Here is a 22,180-nt window from a genome sequence, read left to right as displayed (position 1 = left end):
ATAATGTTTAGTGATGAGAACTTTAATTTATATGGCCCTGATGGGTTTTCATATTATTGGCATGATTTAAGAGAAAGCAGATTTAAAATAAGCCATGGGTCTATAATAATTTGGGATAGTTTTGGAGGTAAATAGGATGGATTGGAAGGTAAAACTAATTTAGTATTTGTTGACAAAAATATGATTACATTTGGTGGTTTAATTAGAGGTCATAAATGGTAGTTTCAACAAGATAATGCTCCCATTCATGTCCTAATGTCAACAAAAAATTGATTTAAAAAAGAAAATATTGATGTAATATTAACTGGCCTTCATGTTGTCCAGATTTAGATCCCATTGGAAATTTATGGTGGATTTTAGCAGCCATTGTTTATCAAAATGGGAAACAATATGAATCTGTAAATCAATTGAAAATTGCAATAATGGATACATGGGATGAAATTAAGAATGAAATTAAAGAAGTAATAAACTCTATGCTAACAGAATTTGTGTTCTTACACTTTTGTAACATACTATATATCTGGAAGGCAAGATGGTCGTCTACTACCTTCTCATAATACTGTAGAAGTAAACTTGTTCTTTCTCGGCATCTTCTACAGTCGACGGTGTAAAACGTCCTTAAATTTTCCGCTATATTTTTCCAAGCATCTTTCGGATTGTCATATGCATACGGATTTATCGCCACTACTTCTCTTAATAGAAGTATGTCGTGGAAACAAGAAAACCGCATTTGGACTTTCCTGTTCTTCGGAGTTAACACGACGCTAATTATAGTAAAAAAATAATTATTTAGGGTTATTAAACATCATATAAATACTTTAAAACAGTTTAATTTGTTTATTTACCTTTCCTCATATTCCACAGTGCAAAATGCTTCCGCCATTTTTTTCAACTTTTTTCCCGTGAGTCAATGCGCGATGTTCATTGAGTCACGTGATGTTATGAACGGGTGCCTGTACGATTTTTACTTGGATTTGAAACGTGTAACGTGTACTTCTGCTACCCGTACACGTTTAATGTTTGAACTTGCGCCTCAACCTCTCTATTGTTACCACCTGTTCGGTTTTCACCCGGACAGTCCGGGAATTTCGTAGAAATTGTGAAATTGCGAAATTGCGATGAAACAAAGTTCTCGCAAATATGTTTACAAATTTACACTATTTTAACAGTTAACGAACTCACACTCATTGAAACTCATCCGCAACTCTGCCATGTTAGTCTGTTTACGCCGACTTATGGCGCGCAACCTGTCGACTTTGAGGCCGGATGGCCAACGGTCAAGGTGGCAGCCTACCGCTCTGGGGGACCCGGGATCGAATCCGGACGGGTCAAGGAATCCCTAGGAATTTTTCGGGGGGTGGTCTGTTCGGATATGTCAGGCCCCGTCCCTCACCACCCGGACGCCCCATTGTGGGCCTGGCCGAACCCATAATGGGCCTGCTATAAAAGGCTCTCTTAGTGCCCACAGGGCGGAAATAGTAAAAAAAAACCCTGTCGACTTTTTTTTTTTGCATGTACGATCGTACACGTATCAAATAGAGCTAAGTTATCTGTACCTGTTCTTTCTTAATTTAGGTTACTTACGTTACTCCTACGCAAGTCCCTAGTCCCTANACTGGTGAGCCGAACGTGATCCGACAACGTGGGAGCTCAACACCGAACCTTCCCAAGCCCAGACGCCATTTACGGAAATACAGGTAGGCCTCTTTTTCTCTTCCACGCCGGTCAAGCAGCCGAACAAAGATGGCAGAGCCCGAACCCACCGCAGAAGTGAACAGAGTGGCCCTCAAACTACCTCCGTTTTGGGACAAGACTCCAGAGTTGTGGTTCGCTAATATAGAGGCCCAGTTTGCCATTTCGGGCATCACAAAGGACAGTACCAAGTACTACTCTGTCGTGTCTGCTCTCAACTCCGATGTTTTGAACTACGTAAGCGACATCGTCCTCAACCCACCGGCCGAAAACCGTTATAATACGCTTAAGGCCAGACTGCTCGCCGATTTCTCAGACTCGGAACAAAGGAGAATCAAAGCGCTACTCTCGGATATCGCGTTGGGAGACGAAAAGCCATCACATGTATTAAGAAAAATGAGGCAGTTAGCCAACAATAAATTAGGGGAAGACTTTCTAAAAACCTTATGGCTACAACGACTGCCGCAACAGACCCAGGCGATCCTGGCAGCCTCCGACGACGGGTTAGAAAACTTGGCCATCATGGCCGACAAAATAGGAGAGGTAACGCACGCGAACGTCGACGAAGTCCAAAAAGGCCCCGATAATACACAAGCCCAGTTAAGCGAGCTCCAGGCACAAATAGAATCCCTTAGTCAGAGAATCGAACGATTAGCTCGGNTTTTTTTTTTTTTTTTTAAGCATCAGAATTTTTCATTGAGCTATTCGGACTTGAGTAGATAATATTAGAAGATTAATCGTGGGCCACATAAATTCATTGCACAAGCCGTATATTGGCCATGTCTGGTATAGCCACTGTATATGTTAGGGGGGCATGGGAATTTTAGAAAGGCTTAGGTGGGGCATAACACAAAAAAGATTGGGAAACACTGTATTAGACACTATATACATATTTTTAAACGAATATTACAATATTCAAATATAATTAGCAATGAATGAATTTTTTCCAGCGAATAGACAACATCCGGAAGTACTTTCTGAAGAATGCAAACACTTGGTGTCTGCATTTTTTTAATCTTTCTACAACAATTTTTCTATACAGATCGTTGAATATTCTCTTGCAGTTAGTTAGCATTTAATATTTTACTTTTATCTAAACACATTTGATCGAAATTTATCTATATATCAAAAAGTTTCATTTTCAANAGTTTTTTTTTTTTTAAATTGTTTGAGTTTATCTTGATTGAACATCGATGTTCCAATGGGCATCGATCAAACATCGATGTGAAATCCGACATCGAAATTTAGCATCGATGCTTAGTCAAATATCGATGTTTGACATCGATGTTAAAATTATAGACATCGCACAGCACTGCCTACAACGTAATTTTCGGTTAGCGTGGAACGTATCTAAGCGTTATAGGGGGGGTGTACTGTATTGTATTAAATCTGTCTTATAAAATCACGGCGACTCCCATAAATCGAGTTATCTGATAAGAATAAAATACAATACCAATATAGCCCTATGGTTGAAAAAATTCGCTTATTTTTGCTCACCGCGAGTTTTGCTTAGTAGAAATGGCTAAAAAGTGCGCAAAATACGTAAGGAAATACGGTATTACGGCACCACCTTTATTGGACGACCACCTGTCTAAAAGACCACTTTTTGAAGGAACCGTGGGTGGTCGCCATAGACAGGTTTTACTGTATATATATAACCCATACAACGGGTATTGTCTGTTCGCGTAACGGATGCCAAAAACGGTCACTAGAGGCGCCCTAGCGAAGATTTTAAATTAACAATAAATTATATTTATTTGTAACAGGAATTTATTATTTATACCACGGAATGGTATAAATAATTATTATGTGCCTTGCCTTGCCTTATTATATGACTCGATTAACTTGCGCCGCACGTTTACATCCCGTGACTCACAAGTCAGTGAACGTCGCGCATTGACTCACGGGAAATTTGTTGAAAAAATGGCGGATACATTTAAAATCGAGGTTTACAAGCGAAGGTAAATAAACAAATTAAACTATTTTAAAGTATTTATAGAATGTTTAATAGATAGAAATATAGATCCATATGACGCTATTGGGACGGTAAGATTTACTCTCCGAATAAAGGGGGTGGCAATCACCCTTTGTGCGAACAATAAATGTCTAATGAATCATACCCCTACGCGCGACCCTTCCCGAGATATAGCCCTCCGAAAATTATTCTACGGGTCACGTGACAGTCTGTTTGCCACAATTTACCCTGCGAATGAGCGAATCGGGGACCCCCCCGAGTGTGGGCGAGCGCGCGTTAATTTTTTTTCGCGCGGCATGATCGCGTTTGACCACGATGTCACGTGACCGGAAATGACGTAGGCGAATTTTCACGGGCTTATATCTCGCGAAGGGTCGCGAGTAAGGGTATGGTTCCTTTGACTTTATTGTTCGCACAGGGGGCTACAGTTTGGAGGGTTGCCACCCCTTCATTCGGAGGGTAAATCTAACCATTGGGACTTTAACGGAACTGTACAGCATATACTTAGGAACAAAAAAGTCAAAGGAACCGTGCCTCATGGAAATTTGTAAAGAATGCCCACTAGGGGCGTCCCGGGCTACTAGTCTCTTATAAATCCTTAAGGGTGACATAAATATCGGTGTTAATAAGTCTACGAATGTAGTGAAATATTTAGGAAATAATTTGATGGTAAATATTATTTAATTAAAAGCAAAAATTATCTATATATATAACCCATTCAACATGTATCCGTCCTTCCTTCCGTCCGTCCGTCCCGTAACCGTTTGATAACGGACACTAGAGGCGCCCCTATCGTGTGTCATATTTAAAACATTCAAATTAAATTANTGAATATTCTCTTGCAGTTAGTTAGCATTTAATATTTTACTTTTATCTAAACACATTTGATCGAAATTTATCTATATATCAAAAAGTTTCATTTTCAAAAAAAGCGTTAATAAAGATTTAAAATGATCAGTATTATTTTCTGAGTTTATAATGTCCAGTGATATGTTTTGGACAAACTGCACTTCTCTGGAGCCTCAGAGTGTAAAGTTACAATATACATTTTCCCTTCGTGACTAACTGCGGGGGTGGTGTGGTTCAGGTAATATCGGACAAAGTTCGTTTATATATTCCTACTTCTAATAGTGAATATTTGACTTTTTACATAATTTTTTAATGCTTTTTACAATAATAGATTATATAGTAACTGATTAATTAAGATTTTTCATGCGATTACGCAACATCCGAAAGTAACGATTCTTTCGGTAAATTTTTCGACTGGAAGCTTTTGATAAAAAATATTCTGGTCTAAGAAAAATCAAATAACATAATAACTAGTAAATTATAGCTACAAAATAAAGAAAACAGCTATTTTTAAAGCAATTATTTACATTATGTCTCTAATTACTGTAATTGGAGGGGAATGGATGAGTCATCTGTAGGTCGAAGTTAACACAAGTTTCCTTCCAGATAATGTATACTATATATTATTTTTATGTTATTTCGACTATTTATACAATATTTGACTGTACAAGTCGACCCCCTATAATACTGTTGATAATTCCGTTTTATATGAATTCTATGTTGTACGAGTCACTTAGATTTTACAAATACGTGTGCCGGGCTGTGAACGGCTCATGTATTAGTAAAATCTAAGTGACTCGTACAACATAGAATTTATATAAAACTGAATTGAAAAGCGCGCGTTTAACGCATTGAAAAACGCCTAGTGTGTACAGGCTCTAAATGCATCATTTAAAATTTGAGAAGAATTATAGAATGCTCTTGATAGTCATATCGTTTGTTTCTTCTGGCTTATTACATTTTTTTCCAATTTGCACATACATTTAAAAGACTATTTCTAGGTCAAAATAAGATATCTTTTATAACTATTCATAATATAAACATTTTGTTTCCTTATATGTTACCTTTAATTACAGCTGCAAACTGTAACACATGGAGCATGCAAAAAAATATCATTATATCGATTATTACTTTTTTATATATATCTGTACTATAATTAGAAAATTGATATTATCTTGCATTTCAAATTATCAAGTGGTGGATTAACTGACTTTTACTGTATTCTTACTTATTTAATAGAAACCAGAAAAGGATAAGTCGTTTCAATGTAATGTATGTCATAAACGATTTCATTCGCAATCAAGATTGAAGTATCATAAACTTCAACACTGCGAAAATAAATCATATAAATGTCCATTTTGTACTAGTGTTTATAAGCATGAAAATTCGCTGAATTTCCATATTCATAGCGTACATTGCTTAGAATTGGTAGGTAATAACGTTAGTTAATGAAAATATTTAAAATTTTATTAAATACTCTAAATTTTATAAAACTTTATTAACCTTCCTGCAGGAAAGCAACGATAAAAGTAGAGTAAGTAACAANAAATTATTATTTGGTCAATATAACAATATAAATAATTCATTATATTTGTAATAGGAATTTATTATTGTCACGGAATGCCTGTAATGTTCACTAGGGGACGAATAACGAAAAACCGGATAGATTTGAACCGCTACGATAAAACGATAGGGTTTGAAATAGTTAAGCTAATTTTTTAATATAATAATATAAAGCTTTCATGGCAAGACCAAAGAAACAGTTGTATACATTTATATATATTAAGTACATCAAACTTAAAAATTAAGCACACACAACTTTCATATATTAAGTGCATTAAACATATAGGAATTTGTAATACTGCTAAAACGCCCACTAGGGGGCGTCCCGGGCTACTAGTGTATAATAAACCGCTATAGAATACGTTCCATACTCACAGTTCTATTGTTTTATATCATTACCAACCATTTCCGTATTAATTATTATGGTAATTTTACTTACTCGTTTGAGATTCCAGCTTATTAACTTAGAACGTCTGTAAATGTATCTTTCCCTTTCAGATTAGGTGTGTTGTGGTATAGTCTATTAACATGTTGGTGTCCCCACCGGCTTCACCAAATGTGACACTGAGGCAGCCACGACGAACAACATCATAGTGGCTATAGAAAAGCTGGACTCTTCAAAATTGGCGCCGTGGCAAAAGATAGACGCCATAAATACCTTCGTTATGCCCAAACTTGCCTTTTGTCTCACAGCTGGCACGACGCCGAAAAAGACACTTGATAAAATCGACCGCATTACCAAACGTTGCGTGAAACGCTGGCTGGGGCTTCCTCAAAGGGCTAGCACTGAAATCGTGCATCTCCCTTACAAGCAGGGGGGTACTAACATTACCCCCACCAGCCACTTGGCAGATATCGCCCAAATCTGTCACGCTTCTTATCTCTTCCACTCCAGAGACCCTGATATTGTCAACATCTCTCGTGGCGCACTCGAAGAAGTAGTAAGCTTCAGAATCGGCAGGGCAGCCGACGCCGACGACCTATGCCGCTACTTGGACGGCTCCATGGAGGAAGAATTCGGCCGCCCAAGTAAAGACATAACCTCAGTCTGGACCAGGTTGCGCATGGCAACCAGGCGCCTCAAAAAACGAATTAACATCCACTGGACAGTCGGTCCAGACAATCTGCCCGTCATCTCCACTGGGGACAATCTAATAAACGCCCAAAACTGCCAGCGCACTCTCTGTGGCCTCCTTAAAGAACATTATCATCATAGTCTAACCTCCAAACCTGATCAAGGAAAGGCCTACAAAGTCACCACCACTAGCGAAGTGAGCAACCACTTCATGAACAATGGCCATTACACCCGGTTCTCGGACTGGTTCTTTATCCACCGAGCCCGGATGAGCACGGTTGCACTTCGTGGTCACAAGCGCTTTGGCAGCGACACAAAGAGGTGTCGTCGTTGCGGTTACCAGCGGGAGACTCTTGCGCATGTACTCTGCCACTGCCCGCCAAACTTCCACCTCATCACACGGAGACATAATGCGATTCTCAACCGCATTGTATCGGCGTTCAGACCCAGAGATGCAAAAGTATATGTCAATCAGCGTGTCCCCGGCTTTAATGAAAACTGCCGCCCAGATATGGTCGTCGTCCACGATGCCTCTAAATCTGCCACCATCGTGGACGTCACAGTACCATTTGAAAACGGAGCCGACGCCTTCCAGACAGCCCGGGATGAAAAGCTACGCAAGTATAGTTCCCTTGCCCAACACTTCCGACAACTAGGATACAACACCCATATCAGCGCATTCGTCATAGGCGCCTTGGGAGGGTACGACTACACCAATGAAGCCACCCTCCAGCGCCTGGGGATCCACCGCAACTACTCCAAGCTGATGAAGAAGCTGATGATAAGTGACACCATCAGATGGAGTAACGATATCAACAGACATCATCTAAACCCACATGGACGTCCACCACGTCAACAGTCTACCTTACCATCAGGTAACCTCTAAAATGTCTATACTTGGCCCAAGTGCCCATGTACACATCTCTCTATGTAATACACGTAGCTGGCACACGAGCCCATGTACGCGCATACTCCAGTACCTTTGTATATATTGTCTTTTTCGGCAGGCATACGAGCCCATGTAACGCGCTCTCTACTCCTGATTGTAACCCGCGTGGCTGGCATGAGTGCCCATGTACGCGCTTTTATTGTACTGTATATGCACATATCCTCTTGTATATACTCGGCTGGCATACGAGCCCATGTTCGCGTGCACTATAATCATATACTTGGCAATACGTAAGCCCATGTCGCGCTTGCACATTAGTTATTATGCCTCTCATTTTCCTTGATGTAAATACTCGAATTATAAATAAAGGCTTTTTAAATCTGTTATAAAATTCATTCTATTAGTGTAGATGCGTATATTTAGATTCTCTTCTGAGATATTATAAGGATATTACAGTATATATTTTACTGCTTCTTTGTAGATACAAATATTCTATACCGCATCTGTCATAAATACCACCATAAAATTATAGGTTTCGGGATATAAATACATTCGCGATTCCTTATAGCAAAGAATTTTGCTAGAGAATACAGAAAGCTTATTGATGTGCGCAGCCATCTTAAATGTTGATGAATACATAGGCATAAAAATGTTATAGTTTCAGTTATTGAAACAATAATGGGAGACCTTGAAGCGAATCCGGTGAGGAACACCTTTAAATTTTCACATGTATTTAAAATTTCAGTAAACAATAACCTGTACTAAAGTGCAAATAACGTTATAAAAGTAATCAGAACAAATTAATAGACATTTTTAAAAATACATAGACATAGCTTAAATTACACGTTCGAATAATGTGGCATTATCAGATGTCAAAGGTCGCATAGAATATTCAAGCTTTCTGAGATTTCAAATGTTTTAAATAACGTTTATGATCTCATTGGAATATATTAATTCATTATTTGTAACAAGTTTGCTTCCGTTTAAACGAATCATAAGTAAAACAAACATACCTTTATAATATAGAATTAAATAAGAAAATTTATCATAATTTTTTTTATTTCTCTTGCACTTTTTAACTACGACTACATAATAATATATTATTTTAACAATTCTTCATTCGTATTCGGAAGATCCGAAAACTCTTCGTCAGATCGCCTCCGGTCACCACTTTTACATAGTAACAGGAAACTGTCCCATAATGATAACATTATTGGAAGAATACACAGTCCTTGAATTATGGAACAAATAAGAAATATAAAACCTATTTTAAACATATCCTTTAAATATTCATACGGAGCAAATATTAATGGAGCAATGCCCAAAAGCGATGAAAGACAAGCTTGCACAATAGCCTGACCAGCAGTATCCAAACAATCTTGTAGTTTTTCATTCGGATTCTTTCCTTTACTCTTTGCATACGCGTACGATATATGAGCTGCATAATCTGTACAAAATCCGGTGATCACTATTAAAAAAATTGTCCCAAATGGATGGAATGTAACACCCCATACGGACATATATCCTATAGTTACTACTTCAATACAAGCTATTGTGAGAGCAATACAAAATGCACAAAACACGTTTGGTATGAAAATGAGAAATATCAAAATTACCACGCAAGAACTAACGGCTATTGATTGAGTTGCTGTGGGAACTGCCATAAGGATATAATCAAAGGGTATATATCGATAATTGTAACAATATACCGGGAGATTATATTTATCTATTATATTCCACAGATTGATAAAAATTTCATTTTCTTTCAGCGAATTATCAACTAATTTTGCTTGAATGAAAAATCTGGAAGCTAATATTTTAGTGCCATCGTCACTGAATACAATGTCTTCGTTAAAGCGTTTGGCCCACTTGAATTTAAGAAATACTTTGCGTAAAGCATCGGTGAAGTCTTCGGGTCGACTCAAATTGTATCCTCTGAGAGAAATCCAAAACTGTGGATTTTTAATGGATTTCAGATATAGTCTCAGCCACGATTCCGTGAAATTACTTCCGGCCATATGAGGAGAATTCTCCAGTTCTGTCGTTAATTTCTCTAGATTATTCTGGATGTTTGGATTGGAGTAGTCCAATGATGATGTAACAATTATCTGGACTCTATCTCGATATTGCGAATAGAACGTATTTTCATCGCTAAAGAAGTTTAACATGTAAGAATTGTCGTTATATGCCGTTTTGATACCTGTAGAAGGCTGTATATATTTAGTAAAGTAGATTCCTCCAGCGAGATACAAGAGAAAAATAATAATAATTGCTGCTTTCACAATTGGAAAAGTCAAAATCTTTCCTAAATGTTTTTTATAACAAGTCATTGCTGTGTTATTTTCATTAAGTTTGCTTGAATAACAGCCGTACTTTATAAATCCCAGAATACCTAAAAGAAAAATACAGAAATAATATAAAATTTTTTATCTGTTTTAATAAAATATATCTAAATGTTTAATATAAGTATTTTNTACAAACGAAGGTAAATAAGCAAATTAAACTATTTTAAAGTATTTATAGAAAGTTTAATAGATAGAAATATAGATCCGTATGACGCGATTGGGACGGTAAGATTTACCCTCCGAATGAAGGGGTGGCGACCCCCTTTGTGCGAACAATAAATGTCTAATGAACCATGCCCCTACGCGCGACCCTTCTCGAGATATAGCCCTCCGAAAATTATTCTACGGGTCATGTGACCGCCTGTTTGCCACAATTTACCCTGCGAATGAGCGGGTCGGTGACCCCCCCGAGTGTGGACGAGCGCGCGTTAATTTTTTTTTCGCGCGGTAGGCTCCCTTTTGACCACGATGTCACGTGACCGGAAATGACGTACGCGAATTTTCACGGGCTTATATCTCGCGAAGGGTCGCGAGTAGGGGTATGGTTCCTTTGACTTTATTGTTCGCACAGGGGGCTACAGTTTGGAGGGTTGCCACCCCTTCATTCGGAGGGTAAATCTTACCATTGCGACTTTAACGGAACTGTACAGCATATTGATAAAAACAAAAAAGTCAAAGGAACCGTGCCTCATGGAAATTTGTAAATAACGCCCACTAGGGGGCGTCCCGGGCTACTAGTACTAATATAAATGGACTTTTTGATTCTGATGAAACCGTAAATGGACTTGCTCTATCTAAATTTATGATTAATATATGTTATGAAAATCAAATTATTCAGTTGGTAAGCAGTTAACTATTGATTCTTCATTTTAATGTAGTGATTCCAAAAATGCTTTTTTTTTTATAACTTTCCACCTTGTGGGCACTTGAGGGCCTCTTTTTGCAAGCCCATTATGGGTTCGGCCAGGCCCGCAATGGGACGGCGAGGGACAGGACCCGACATATCAAACGGACTACCCTCCGAAAAATTCTTGGTGATTATTTGATCCTTCCGGACTCGATCCCAGATCCCCCAGAGCTGTATGTTGCCACCTTGACCGCTCCGCCAAAAATACTACTACAAGCCAAATTCAATAAAAAGTCCCGGCTCGCGATTATATTTGACACTTATAAATAATAGGAATAGGCCTACTTATAGTGTTTCTGGAGTATATAAAATATTTATGGCACGACTATCGAAAAGATAGGACGCCACTACTATTACCTCTAAACAGAAACATCTGTTTCTGTTTAGAGTTTTACGTTATATCAACGTTATTGATATAACGTAACATCAATAACGTTGATGTTACGTTATGCAACAATGTGGCACAACAATTTCCTTTTGTAGTATCTTATTATCAACCACTCGCTTACATTATGGATATGTTATAGTTCAGTTTGCGACTGTTTCAATATACAGCTTTATAAAAACGTGAAGGTCTTACTGACTGGGTATTTTGTATTATGGGGGGGGTATTAGTACTGTATTAGTACATAATTATGTATTATGGGTATAATTATGTATTTTGTATTATGTATTGAATGCAAAGGTATGAAAAATTACGGCAAGGGATTTTACTCTAATGAAGTCTTGGTCTAACACTTAAATACAAACCCGTTTTCCATAGAAAATCTTCCAGGAGGTACCTCTCCCCCTTGGCACATCATCCAAGTGAATCAAATCCAATTCTTTTTTCTAAGAAAAATATAAATTCCAACATTTTAAAATACAGATGGCGTGATTTTAGAAAATTATAAAACGGTATTCGATTAAAAGAATTAAAATATTCGAAAGCTTTTGTAGAGAAGTGAAAATTTCCGATTTAAAGATGGGAGATTGTGAATTTGGTATAAAGATTGAAGAGAAAGGCAAAGGCTCAGAATCTGTAGAAATCTTGAACGAAGAAAGAGTTAACGAGGAGGAAGCAATTGGTAACAATACTGCTGTCGTGAAAATTTTTGAAAGATTTGATCCTGACATCAGAATGAAAGTTGAAGCTCTTCACAAATTACAAGTGGATTATCTAATCCAAGAGGCTAAATTCTACGAAGAAGCTTGTAACTTGCAAATTAAATATGCTTCTGTGTACGAAGAATTATATAAAGAAAGATTCAGAATCATAAAGGGAGAAATAAACGAAAAAACTGTTTCGAACGACGAAACTGATAAATCTAAACAACAAAATGGAATACCCGATTTCTGGTTGGGTGCATTTTTGAATTCAAACGTTTTGTATAAATTAATCGATGATGACGATGAAGCCGTCCTTCAGCATCTGAAAGATGTCAGATTAAAATACGAGCAAGAAAATCCATTGAAATTTCGACTCGAATTTCATTTTGAACCTAACAAATATTTTTATAATACGATCCTGACTAAGGATTACGAAATGGAATGTAAGGTTGATTGTAAAGAACCTTGCTCCTTCTCAGGACCAGAGATTGTTAGATGCAAAGGATGCAAAATCGATTGGAAAGAAGGGATGAATATTGTTTTAACCACCATTAAGAAAAAAGTAACGAATGAATTCAGATCGATTCCCTTTTATATAACTAAACTCATTCGAAAAGAATCTTTCTTTAATTTTTTCAATCCTCCTCAGTCTGAAACACCGGAAACTAATGAACAGTTACTAAAGGATTTCGAGATTGGACAGTATTTTAAAGAGAAACTCATACCAAACGCAATTCTTTATTACACAGGAGAAGTTGAGGATAGTAGTGATGAGGATGAGGATGAGGATGACGATGATTCTTCTGATGAAAGCCATGATGAAAATTATAGAAATCATCAACCAAGATCTCGTAAGAGACAAAACTGATGTACTTTTCAAAATTATTTTTGAATATTTATAATAATTAAATTTTTTTTCGTGTTGTTGTTATTCATAAAATTCAGTAAATAAAATATCTTTTCAACATTCCATGTTTGTCTGAGCTTATAAAATAAACAGACATAAACATTAATGAAGGTCGGAAAACGAAGAATGTAAAGACACCAGCCCTTTTTCCGGGTGGCTTGGAGTCCAGAAATTTTCATGGATATGTTAATCCAGATACATTAGACTTCGTCATCACCCGGCCTCCTCCATTATGTGCCAGTCCACCCCGTGTGGCACATAATGGAGCTCCAACCATTATTGCCGAATGGATCAAACCACTAAACGATGTTACCTGGTTGAGGGTTCATGCTCCATCACAAATTAGTCACGTGAAGTTTTTCGAAGTTTTTTCACGTGTCTAACACTTAAATAGGGGACAGTCAGATAGAAAATCCTTCTGGAAGGCACCCCACTTGACAGGCTTGCCAAGAGTTACGTTGCCTTTTAACGTGAGCTTGGCCGAATTCGTAATGATCATTGGAGGCCTTTTACAAGTTCACAGGGCGGAAAGAGAGGGATTTTTTTAGGATTGTCATACGAATTTGTTTTTATAAGCCCATTTACTAATCATGTAAATAAACTGTCTAAAAACTTCCGCAAATATTTTCTAAGTTTACTTTTCTACTTTCCTACACTGATTAAATGGGCTTTGTTCGTGATTAAAGGGATTTATTTCGTTCAATATCTCAGAATGGGGGTAAAGATTAAGTAAAGAAGTTTGGCACGATAGCTTGTGTATAAGGGGAATTGGTGCTATTAAATTTCAGCGGTGAAAGGTCGAAGGGTAAAGAGATAGAAAATGGTCACGTGTTATATCTCGAGTGGGACTTAATGAAAAATTTTTTTTTTAATAAATTAAGCCTTTTGCAATTTTATAGTAATTAAAAATATAGAAGCTTTTTATAACAAAAACTCATAACAGATGGCACCACACACGATTTTATTTCAATATTATTATATTTTATATTTCATATAATATTTTAAAAATAAAATCACATAACAGTCGGAAAAGTTACGCAGTTCGTCGCTAGATTTCTTTTTATTTGTTTATCTTTGCGAAACTCTTAAAACAAGAGACTCTCGAAGCGAATGCTTACATAAAATCTCTGATATAAAGTAGGCAAAATCCTGTAACATTGATTAAATATTGCAAGAAAAGTAATATATTATGTCAGATAATTTTCCTCACATCCTCAATTGTTCTTTGTAATCGAACATAAAACAAAAATTGCCCACTTCCGACATTTTTTCCATATTTTTCTATACTGTTAATGCGATTTCCTTCTTAGCATTACTAGGATAGAGGAGAGAGAAATTTATCTCCTCAATAAATCATTTAAAATTGTTTTTTCTCTTGTCTTATCTAATTTAAATAATATAAATTAAGAATTTTTAAAGAAACTCGCCGAAATTAAAGAGAAGAAAACACAAAGAATGTGTTTTCTTTCTCCTTGATATTTGAGGTTATCGTAAATGTAAAGCCCTCGAAACATTGATTACAAATTATTTATCCTGCTGTGTTTTTTGTGTATTAAGAAAACTATTTTCAATATATACTGGGGTCCTGACTGCTCTTGACAAATTAATTGAGTTAATTCAGAAATTACTTTGTCTATTTGTTCACAGATGGCACCACGGTAACATACGCCATATTGTTCCTGTATCTATAATAATCTACTTTTATTGTAATACAATTTAACAAGAAATTCTTTTCTACTAAAAAAAATTTAATTTTTAAACTCTGGTTTTGATAAATTAAGGAGCAAAATTAATTTATTTTTATATTCTTTTAACAGTAAACTTAATTAATAACAATAATATTTTACTTTCTAATATGTTAACTGTGTACTTTAATTAATAAATTACTATAAACATACTGCATTAACGCAAGCGCATATCTGATTACGGCCAGGCCTCACCTTCTTAGAGGCCTCATCTCACGCTTACTACTTAATTTTTTTTCTTACGTCTTACAAATATTTGTAATGCCTGTAAAGGTATTGAGCAGGGATCTCTTGACTACACATAGGAACGGGCCTCTGAAATATTGCCATAGGCAATATTTAATAGGTCCTAATTAACTTTTTGAGGCCCTCGGCTTACTAGAACAAAAGAAAATAATGTTAAAAATCGTATTGTATTTTATTATAAATGTTAAAATCTGACAAAAACAAAAGGTTCTTATTATAGAATATATGCAATGAAATGACTAATTTTTTGAGGTGCTGTAAATAAAAGGCCCTATTGACTCTATATAGAATAGAGCCATTTAGTTAGCCAGACACAAAAAGGCCCTAAAATTTAGTCTTTTATATTAAAAAAACAAAGACTGTTTTTTGAATGATTTTTTTTTGGTGTGTTATTATCGCTTACAGAGAGGGTAGGCCCACTTTGTAACTGGTTCGGGTCCCTTCTCATATACCAGTAACCAGGAGAATGCGTCAGAGAACGCAAAATTGAATTGTATTATGTAAATATTGTTACATTTCGATCCTTAGAGAAAAGGGTACTCTTAAAACAATGTATAAAAAATTTTTTTCATCAAAAATTTTCACAAAATTTGATAGTTTACATACGAAACAAAAGGACAGGCATACGTACGTACGACTCATTAATATGTCAGTAACGATAATGAAAGGGGAACGTGGTGAAAAAAAACGTAATTAATACGTAACCAGTTTGCATCCTTTTTAAGCCACACTTATTTAAGATTTTATTGTCTTTTGTTTATATTTTTAGACACAGAAAATAAGAATAAGAGCTTAAAAAATAAGTTTTAAAACAATATTTTACAATAAAAAAAAAGGGATTAAAATTAATCTAGAGCTTAATTTCTTGTATTTTTCACAAATATTTATCTCTAAAATGAATTTTATGAAGGAGTAATTAAATAAATGATTAAATTTTATAGTTTTTCCCCCTGTAATTAACAGTTTTGAGTCTATTTAATGAAGAAAATGCAGTTAACTCGAATGTCTATCCGTCGAATGACTCAGTATTATGTAACTTTTGTTGTAATGTCAATTTGATTTGTGTACCGCAGTGTTTGCCAATTACAAATGGCTTTAAAAAGCACGTTTAGTTTATAAATTGTTGGAAAACTGTCGACATTTTACTGTCATTTCTTCCATGTAGGTCATACCATTACATCTGTATATATTGTAATTATCCAGTTTTATAATATGACAGTAATGTGAAGGATCTATAAACAATCGCCATTGTTTCTGGATTAAATTATATATTCTTTAATAAATACATTTTATTAAAAATCTAATAAAATCGTGGCATAATTAAGTAATTGTATTTTACAGTAATTTATATTCGTGGAACGTACGTTTCGTGTTATCTGGCGCCATGTTTGTTTGGACGAGATAGGCGCGTAGTCGCGTCGCGTGCTTTATATAGACACAATTCTGTCTTTCTGGCGATTTATTCTTTTATTTTTTCTTCATAAAAATCATCAAAATATTTTAAAAACCTGATTAAATAAAGAGAATATAAATAAATAAATAAATAAACGCGTGTGATTAAGTAGGCTGCATTCTATACGTCGTTCGCTTGCGCTAGGTAAACAGGCTAATCTTGTTTCGTGAATGCTAATTATTATAGAATTTNAAAGCGTTTGTCTTATCCTTACAACCTTTCCTCCCCTCGTTACCATGACATGATCAGTTGTCGTTGCCTTACAGTAAAGCCTTTATCAATGAGAATCTGGAAATAGTACCAGAGATGTTTCTGAGTATTGTGGGAAAGACACCTTTACTAATGCAATGTTTTCAATAAGCACAGGAAGCTAAAACTCTCTTATTGCAGAACCGCCAAATAAACTCAAGATATATAGGATCTCCCATTAATAGTGCTGGATTTAATTGTGGAATTAAATACATCATTTATTGAACAACTGTGAATGTTTTTAATTCAATATAAAGTAAAATTACAACCCATTTCAGTGGTAAGTCATTTTTGTCTGTGGAAGATAGTGTCTCACAACTCTGGTGACACGCACTCTTTGCACAAAATTGCTTATGACACTGCCACATAATTGTAGCCTGATTCCGCCAATAATGCATGAATCTCCGTCTTGAGGTCAGGAATTGTTTGTGAGTTGTTAGAAACCGCGTGACATTTTGAAGTTTGCAATTCATACAGAATGCCAGTGGCATGCAATTTACATCCAGCATTATTAATGTGGCATATTATTTATTTTGCAGACGTCCACATAACTTTGCTACAATTTATTTTGAGAAGAAACTACGATACAGTTAAAATGTGTATTGTTTGTGAACAGACCACACTGTTTATTTGTTAATAAGATTCACATTGTTGTGATTTATTTGGAAAACATTTGAGTAAGCCATATTGTTATCTATTAATATATATATATATATATCTTAAAATATGTTAGTGCAATTACTTTTGGATAAAAAGTGATTATTATATAACTAATAAAAATCTCAGATATGAGTACAAATGTTATTTTGTAAACACTGATGTATAAAATGAGTAGATTAATTTTATAAATGTATTAAATTTTCACCATGTTATATTTGTATATTTGATGCTAGATATTTTCCAGATAATGGAAAGAGTTATATCATTTCAAATATTCTAATTATTCTATAATAAAAGAAATTCTTTTGATGAAGAATATTATTTTTGTGATGCATTCATCATATCTCAAATTTCCGAGATGGTTATTTAAAAATAATTTTTACATTTAAAAAGTATATGACGCAACCAAATGTTGCGTTATCGTAAACTTTAATTAAAAGAATCCTGTTCCAGTTTATATTTTTCATTTTGTAAATTTGTAATGCTTTACATATATTTAATAGGTGTTAATAGTTATAAATACTTCCATTTGATGTTTAAAGAAAATAAATGTAAGTTGTTANTTTCAAATTAACTAAAGAAATTACCTCACTTCTCTTTAGCAATTTGATACACCGAAGTGTCTTTTTTATTTATTTATTTATTTATTGTGCACTAGAAAAGAAGAATAAATTAGTAAAAATAATTCTTTAAGGTTTTCCAAGAAAACTTTTTCGGGTCGAAAAAACATTCTTTTCCTTCTTGTCCCATTCACCCTCAGTTAACCAAGTCCCAAAAATACTCATCTCCCCGTTGGGTGCAACTGAGAACATCCATTCCAGAGTGACTGCTGGAGAGAAATACTATCACACCTTTGTCTCGCTAGATGCTAGGTTAGCGTCCTCTCTTGTCCTTATCGGATGTCACGTGCAATTTATCCTCCCCTTTCATCTCCAAACGTTGCTAGACGTCGTGCCGATACTTGACCGTTTGCTCTTCTTTTACACTTAATTCTTTTTTTTTTTTTTTTTAATATACAGATTTACTTATTCGGAATTATAATTGACAGGATCCAAAATGGATCAACGTGTAGAAAATATTGCGGCGATAAATCTGCCAGATTAAACATAGACACCAACGATAAACTAAATGTATTTTCCGCCATTTTTTTTTTTCTTTTCTTAACAGGAGGAGGTTCGAGATTGAAGCCCATTTTTTTTTAAAGACCCTTTAATTAATCTATGGCACTTATTTTTTTTTTCGATAGTGGATGGAGTCTTTCGGCAAAACAAAGCATTCTTCTACACATTAACCAATTTATACACAAAACTGAAGCATTTTTCGGTAACTAAATGAATTTATAAGATATTTGCGTGGAGATATATCTTCTGAGAAACCGTGAATGAAGCCGAAAGGTAAAAATACAATAGGATCGTAAATTTGAGGTAAATGCCGAATTCTCCTCTCATCTCGGACGTTGCCAACAAATTATACAGCAAATGCAGTAATGATTGAGTAGTTTTAAACACGAGTAATTCTTCCAAACATAATATTTATCTGTTGGCAAGACCGTGAAGACTATTAATATGTCTCCCTGATCGTTCGATGTTAAACAAACAAGCCAGTTGATAGGGAACCAACGTGTCATTTTCTCTTTTCTTTCATCAAACTTACAAATTCAACAAACACTAAATATGTATCTAATCATCGACGAGTCATTAGAATGCGGGGAGTCTTCTACAAAACTTACCTTTGACCTAGTGTTTTCTAACGAGATACTATATATACCCCGTTAGAATATATATTTTTGATAGTTATCTGTTAAAATAAGGGTATTGTTTAGACTTATGTGCTCTTAAAATATGCCTTTCTCCATTAAATATTAATTTTTTTTTCGATGTAGCGAGAGGCCTTAGCTGTAACTCGAGACCTAAACTGCAGCTGTCTGATAGTTATCTGTTAAAACCAGGGCCTAGTAACTTGTTACGCTTCAAAACAATAACATATAAGCCTTTCTTTTTTACAAAATAATAAATTTTAAAGGTCTCAGATTTAGCACAAGGTCCTAAACTGCTTCAAACTAGAAGTAGCTTTACACGTATATATTAAAATCAAGGATCTAATAACGCTGTTGAGCCTCCTAAGCTGTAATTTGTAAGCTCTTCGTTTCCACAAAATAATAATAATTAATTTAGAAGGCCTTAAACTGTAGCGTTTAAAGCTTAACTATCAAACTACGACTATATACGTAGCTATTAAGACTTGCTACGCCTCTAAACTATAATATTAAACCCCCCTTCTTTTTCACAATTTAGAAGGCCTTAGACGTAGTTCAAAGCCCTAAACACTGTATATATATATATATATATATTTCGCTCCAGTTGAAACAGTATTAATTCTTAAAACTATTTTACTCAATTGTTTAGCGACAAAGATGTAGTCGCCCTATAAAAAGCTTTAAGTACGTAATAAAACTGCGCTTTAAAATCTGTTTTCCAACTAAAAATATAACGGTGAATGAAAGAATGACATTTTTATGAAAACTAACAAAGGATAGGGTGACACGGTGCCAAAGTAGAGAGATGACATGCCCGATAATGGACAGGGGACGATTTATGTTCAAGTGGATCCAATACAATCATCTACCAAGGTGTCTGAACTTTTCAGGTTCGAAAAACACTAGATAAATCCAGATAAACTTTAATTTTAGACAGTTTTATTTATTCGAAAGGCTATTTTTAACCAGGTTAAATAGCCTACTTCTTTATTGTCCCTTTTTTTTCTTTTCTTTCCTATCTCCATTCAGTTGTATATTATAGAGCAATTTATCTATCGAGCGTTTGAAGACAGATGTTTAGAATAATTTTGGGAACAGATACAGAACGAAAATCACAGTGAAATTAAATAGTGCATCTTTTAATTTATTAAGAATTAAATTTAAATGAAATCTTAATATTATTTAAGCCCAGTTTTTAATTAGTGTTTTAATAAAAATACGTTTTTTTAATGGTTTTTATGATGATCCCTCATATCGATATCATTGAAATTTACCTCCAAATCTGTAAAAATTAATTATAACTAATTTTTAACGTAAAAAAAAATCCATATAGTTCAGTGACAAACTGTACGAAACGTCCAGAATTAGCACGTTTTAATCATTATTTTTAGTGTATTTAAGATATTCTAAACGTGTTTTTTTCTTTCTTTTCAGTATCAGTAGAATGTAAGTATGAAGTAGAGATAAAGTAGGCATGTTTGGGGTTGAAGTACTAAGCATTAAATCGTCCTTTGATAGTGGGTTACAAAATACAGACACCTTACATAGCTATTATCAATGTCATTATCCAACTCTCACTATCATAACGGCGTTGGCAGAGTATCAAAGTTCCATAATAGCCAATTCTGACGAAATCCTCTCCACGTTTTTTAATATACGAGCGCGAAATTAGCACGAAATACTTAATTAAAACACTTAATATAATCGAATCCTCTAACTCCAAACAATGGAATTTCACGCGCAAGTTGTTAATTAAGCTGTTAGTTTCCGATTTCCTAAGAAAACTCTTAGAAATTCATAAATAAACAAACTAATTAGACCGTATCTAATGTTTAGGAGACTCCAATTCTTGATTGGAATTTCTGACTAATATATTCAAACTATTTTTAGTGGTGCATCTTTGTGGAGACAACTTTAAGTGGATCAGTGCTTAGCAATGTTATGTTTGGCAGGGCGACAATACGGTCTCAGTACTTTGTTCTTTTGGGTCTTCGGACAAATAAACGCCACAACGTGTCAAGTGAGTGGCAACAAACTCGAATGCAAAAACGTTTAAACGAAAACTGTCGATCTTGGACGTGTTCAACGTCTTGTTTCTCTAATTGAAAATTTGAGGGACTAAATGGGTGTTCTCGGTGATGAATTAACACAGCTGAACAACCTGAGAGTTAAATGAGTTATAATATATAAACTACAATTGTTGGTGCGCCATAAGTTTGGGCTTATTCTCAAGGAGGATCGAAACTCTTCAGGTTTCTAAATTGATATCTCAAATTAAATGTTTACTTAGAAGTCTTGTAGAGGGGTTTTTACAGTGTTTTTTTTGTACGCGAAACACTCTGTATTTTGTGAAAGGTTTAAAGCAAACAAACACTCGTTTGAAGGCCATAAAGTTGGAAGGGATCCTTATACAGACTTTGATTCGAACATCATTTTCACGCTTTAAGTCTTTAAATTTTTATCCCAAATTAAATGTTTAGGGGATTCAGAATGTTATTTTCATTCCAAATGTTCTTTATTTTGTAAAAGATTTGAAGCAAACATTATCTTGAAGGCCATACAGTTGGGATCCTTATGCTTTTAAGGATCCTAACTTTACATGTAAAGTATTCAAAGCACTGTTTTTCTGTGTTCTGTAATAAAGGATTCAAAGCATTGTTTTTTTTTTTCTTACTAAAAATGACTTTATCCCCTCTTTTAATGGTTATAATAAAATAAGTAAAAATAACTTCTTGACATATCATTTGTAGATATTTAAGAATTTTTTTATCTTTTCTTTT

The 22,180-nt window shown here is 35.0% G+C and overlaps 2 protein-coding genes across 2 annotated transcripts; both read left to right on the top strand.

The window, feature by feature from the left end:
* Window positions 1–1,634: 1,634 nt before the first annotated feature.
* On the top strand, window positions 1,635–2,764 carry LOC111634772. The gene is made up of 2 exons (XM_023379610.1): window positions 1,635–2,346; window positions 2,735–2,764. The coding sequence occupies exons 1-2, from the start codon at window positions 1,744–1,746 to the stop codon at window positions 2,762–2,764; spliced, it is 633 nt and encodes a 210-aa protein (XP_023235378.1). The 5' UTR covers window positions 1,635–1,743.
* A 9,232-nt stretch (window positions 2,765–11,996) lies between these two features.
* On the top strand, window positions 11,997–13,366 carry LOC111634787 (nucleosome assembly protein 1-like 1). The gene has a single exon (XM_023379621.1). The coding sequence runs from the start codon at window positions 12,260–12,262 to the stop codon at window positions 13,250–13,252; it is 993 nt and encodes a 330-aa protein (XP_023235389.1). The 5' UTR covers window positions 11,997–12,259; the 3' UTR covers window positions 13,253–13,366.
* The last annotated feature ends 8,814 nt before the right edge of the window (window positions 13,367–22,180 follow it).

This window comes from Centruroides sculpturatus, unplaced genomic scaffold (genome assembly GCF_000671375.1).
Source record: "Centruroides sculpturatus isolate CEXI.00-Female unplaced genomic scaffold, Cexi_2.0 scaffold492, whole genome shotgun sequence".
Lineage (NCBI taxonomy): Eukaryota > Metazoa > Arthropoda > Arachnida > Scorpiones > Buthidae > Centruroides > Centruroides sculpturatus.
Note: the sequence above shows the minus strand (reverse complement) of the source record. Positions and strands in the feature narration are given on the sequence as shown.

Excerpts from the sequence above, each read along its gene's own strand:
- LOC111634787 (XM_023379621.1), top strand. The coding sequence starts at position 12,260 with ATGGGAGATTGTGAATTTGGTATAAAGATTGAAGAGAAAGGCAAAGGC.
- LOC111634772 (XM_023379610.1), top strand. The coding sequence starts at position 1,744 with ATGGCAGAGCCCGAACCCACCGCAGAAGTGAACAGAGTGGCCCTCAAA.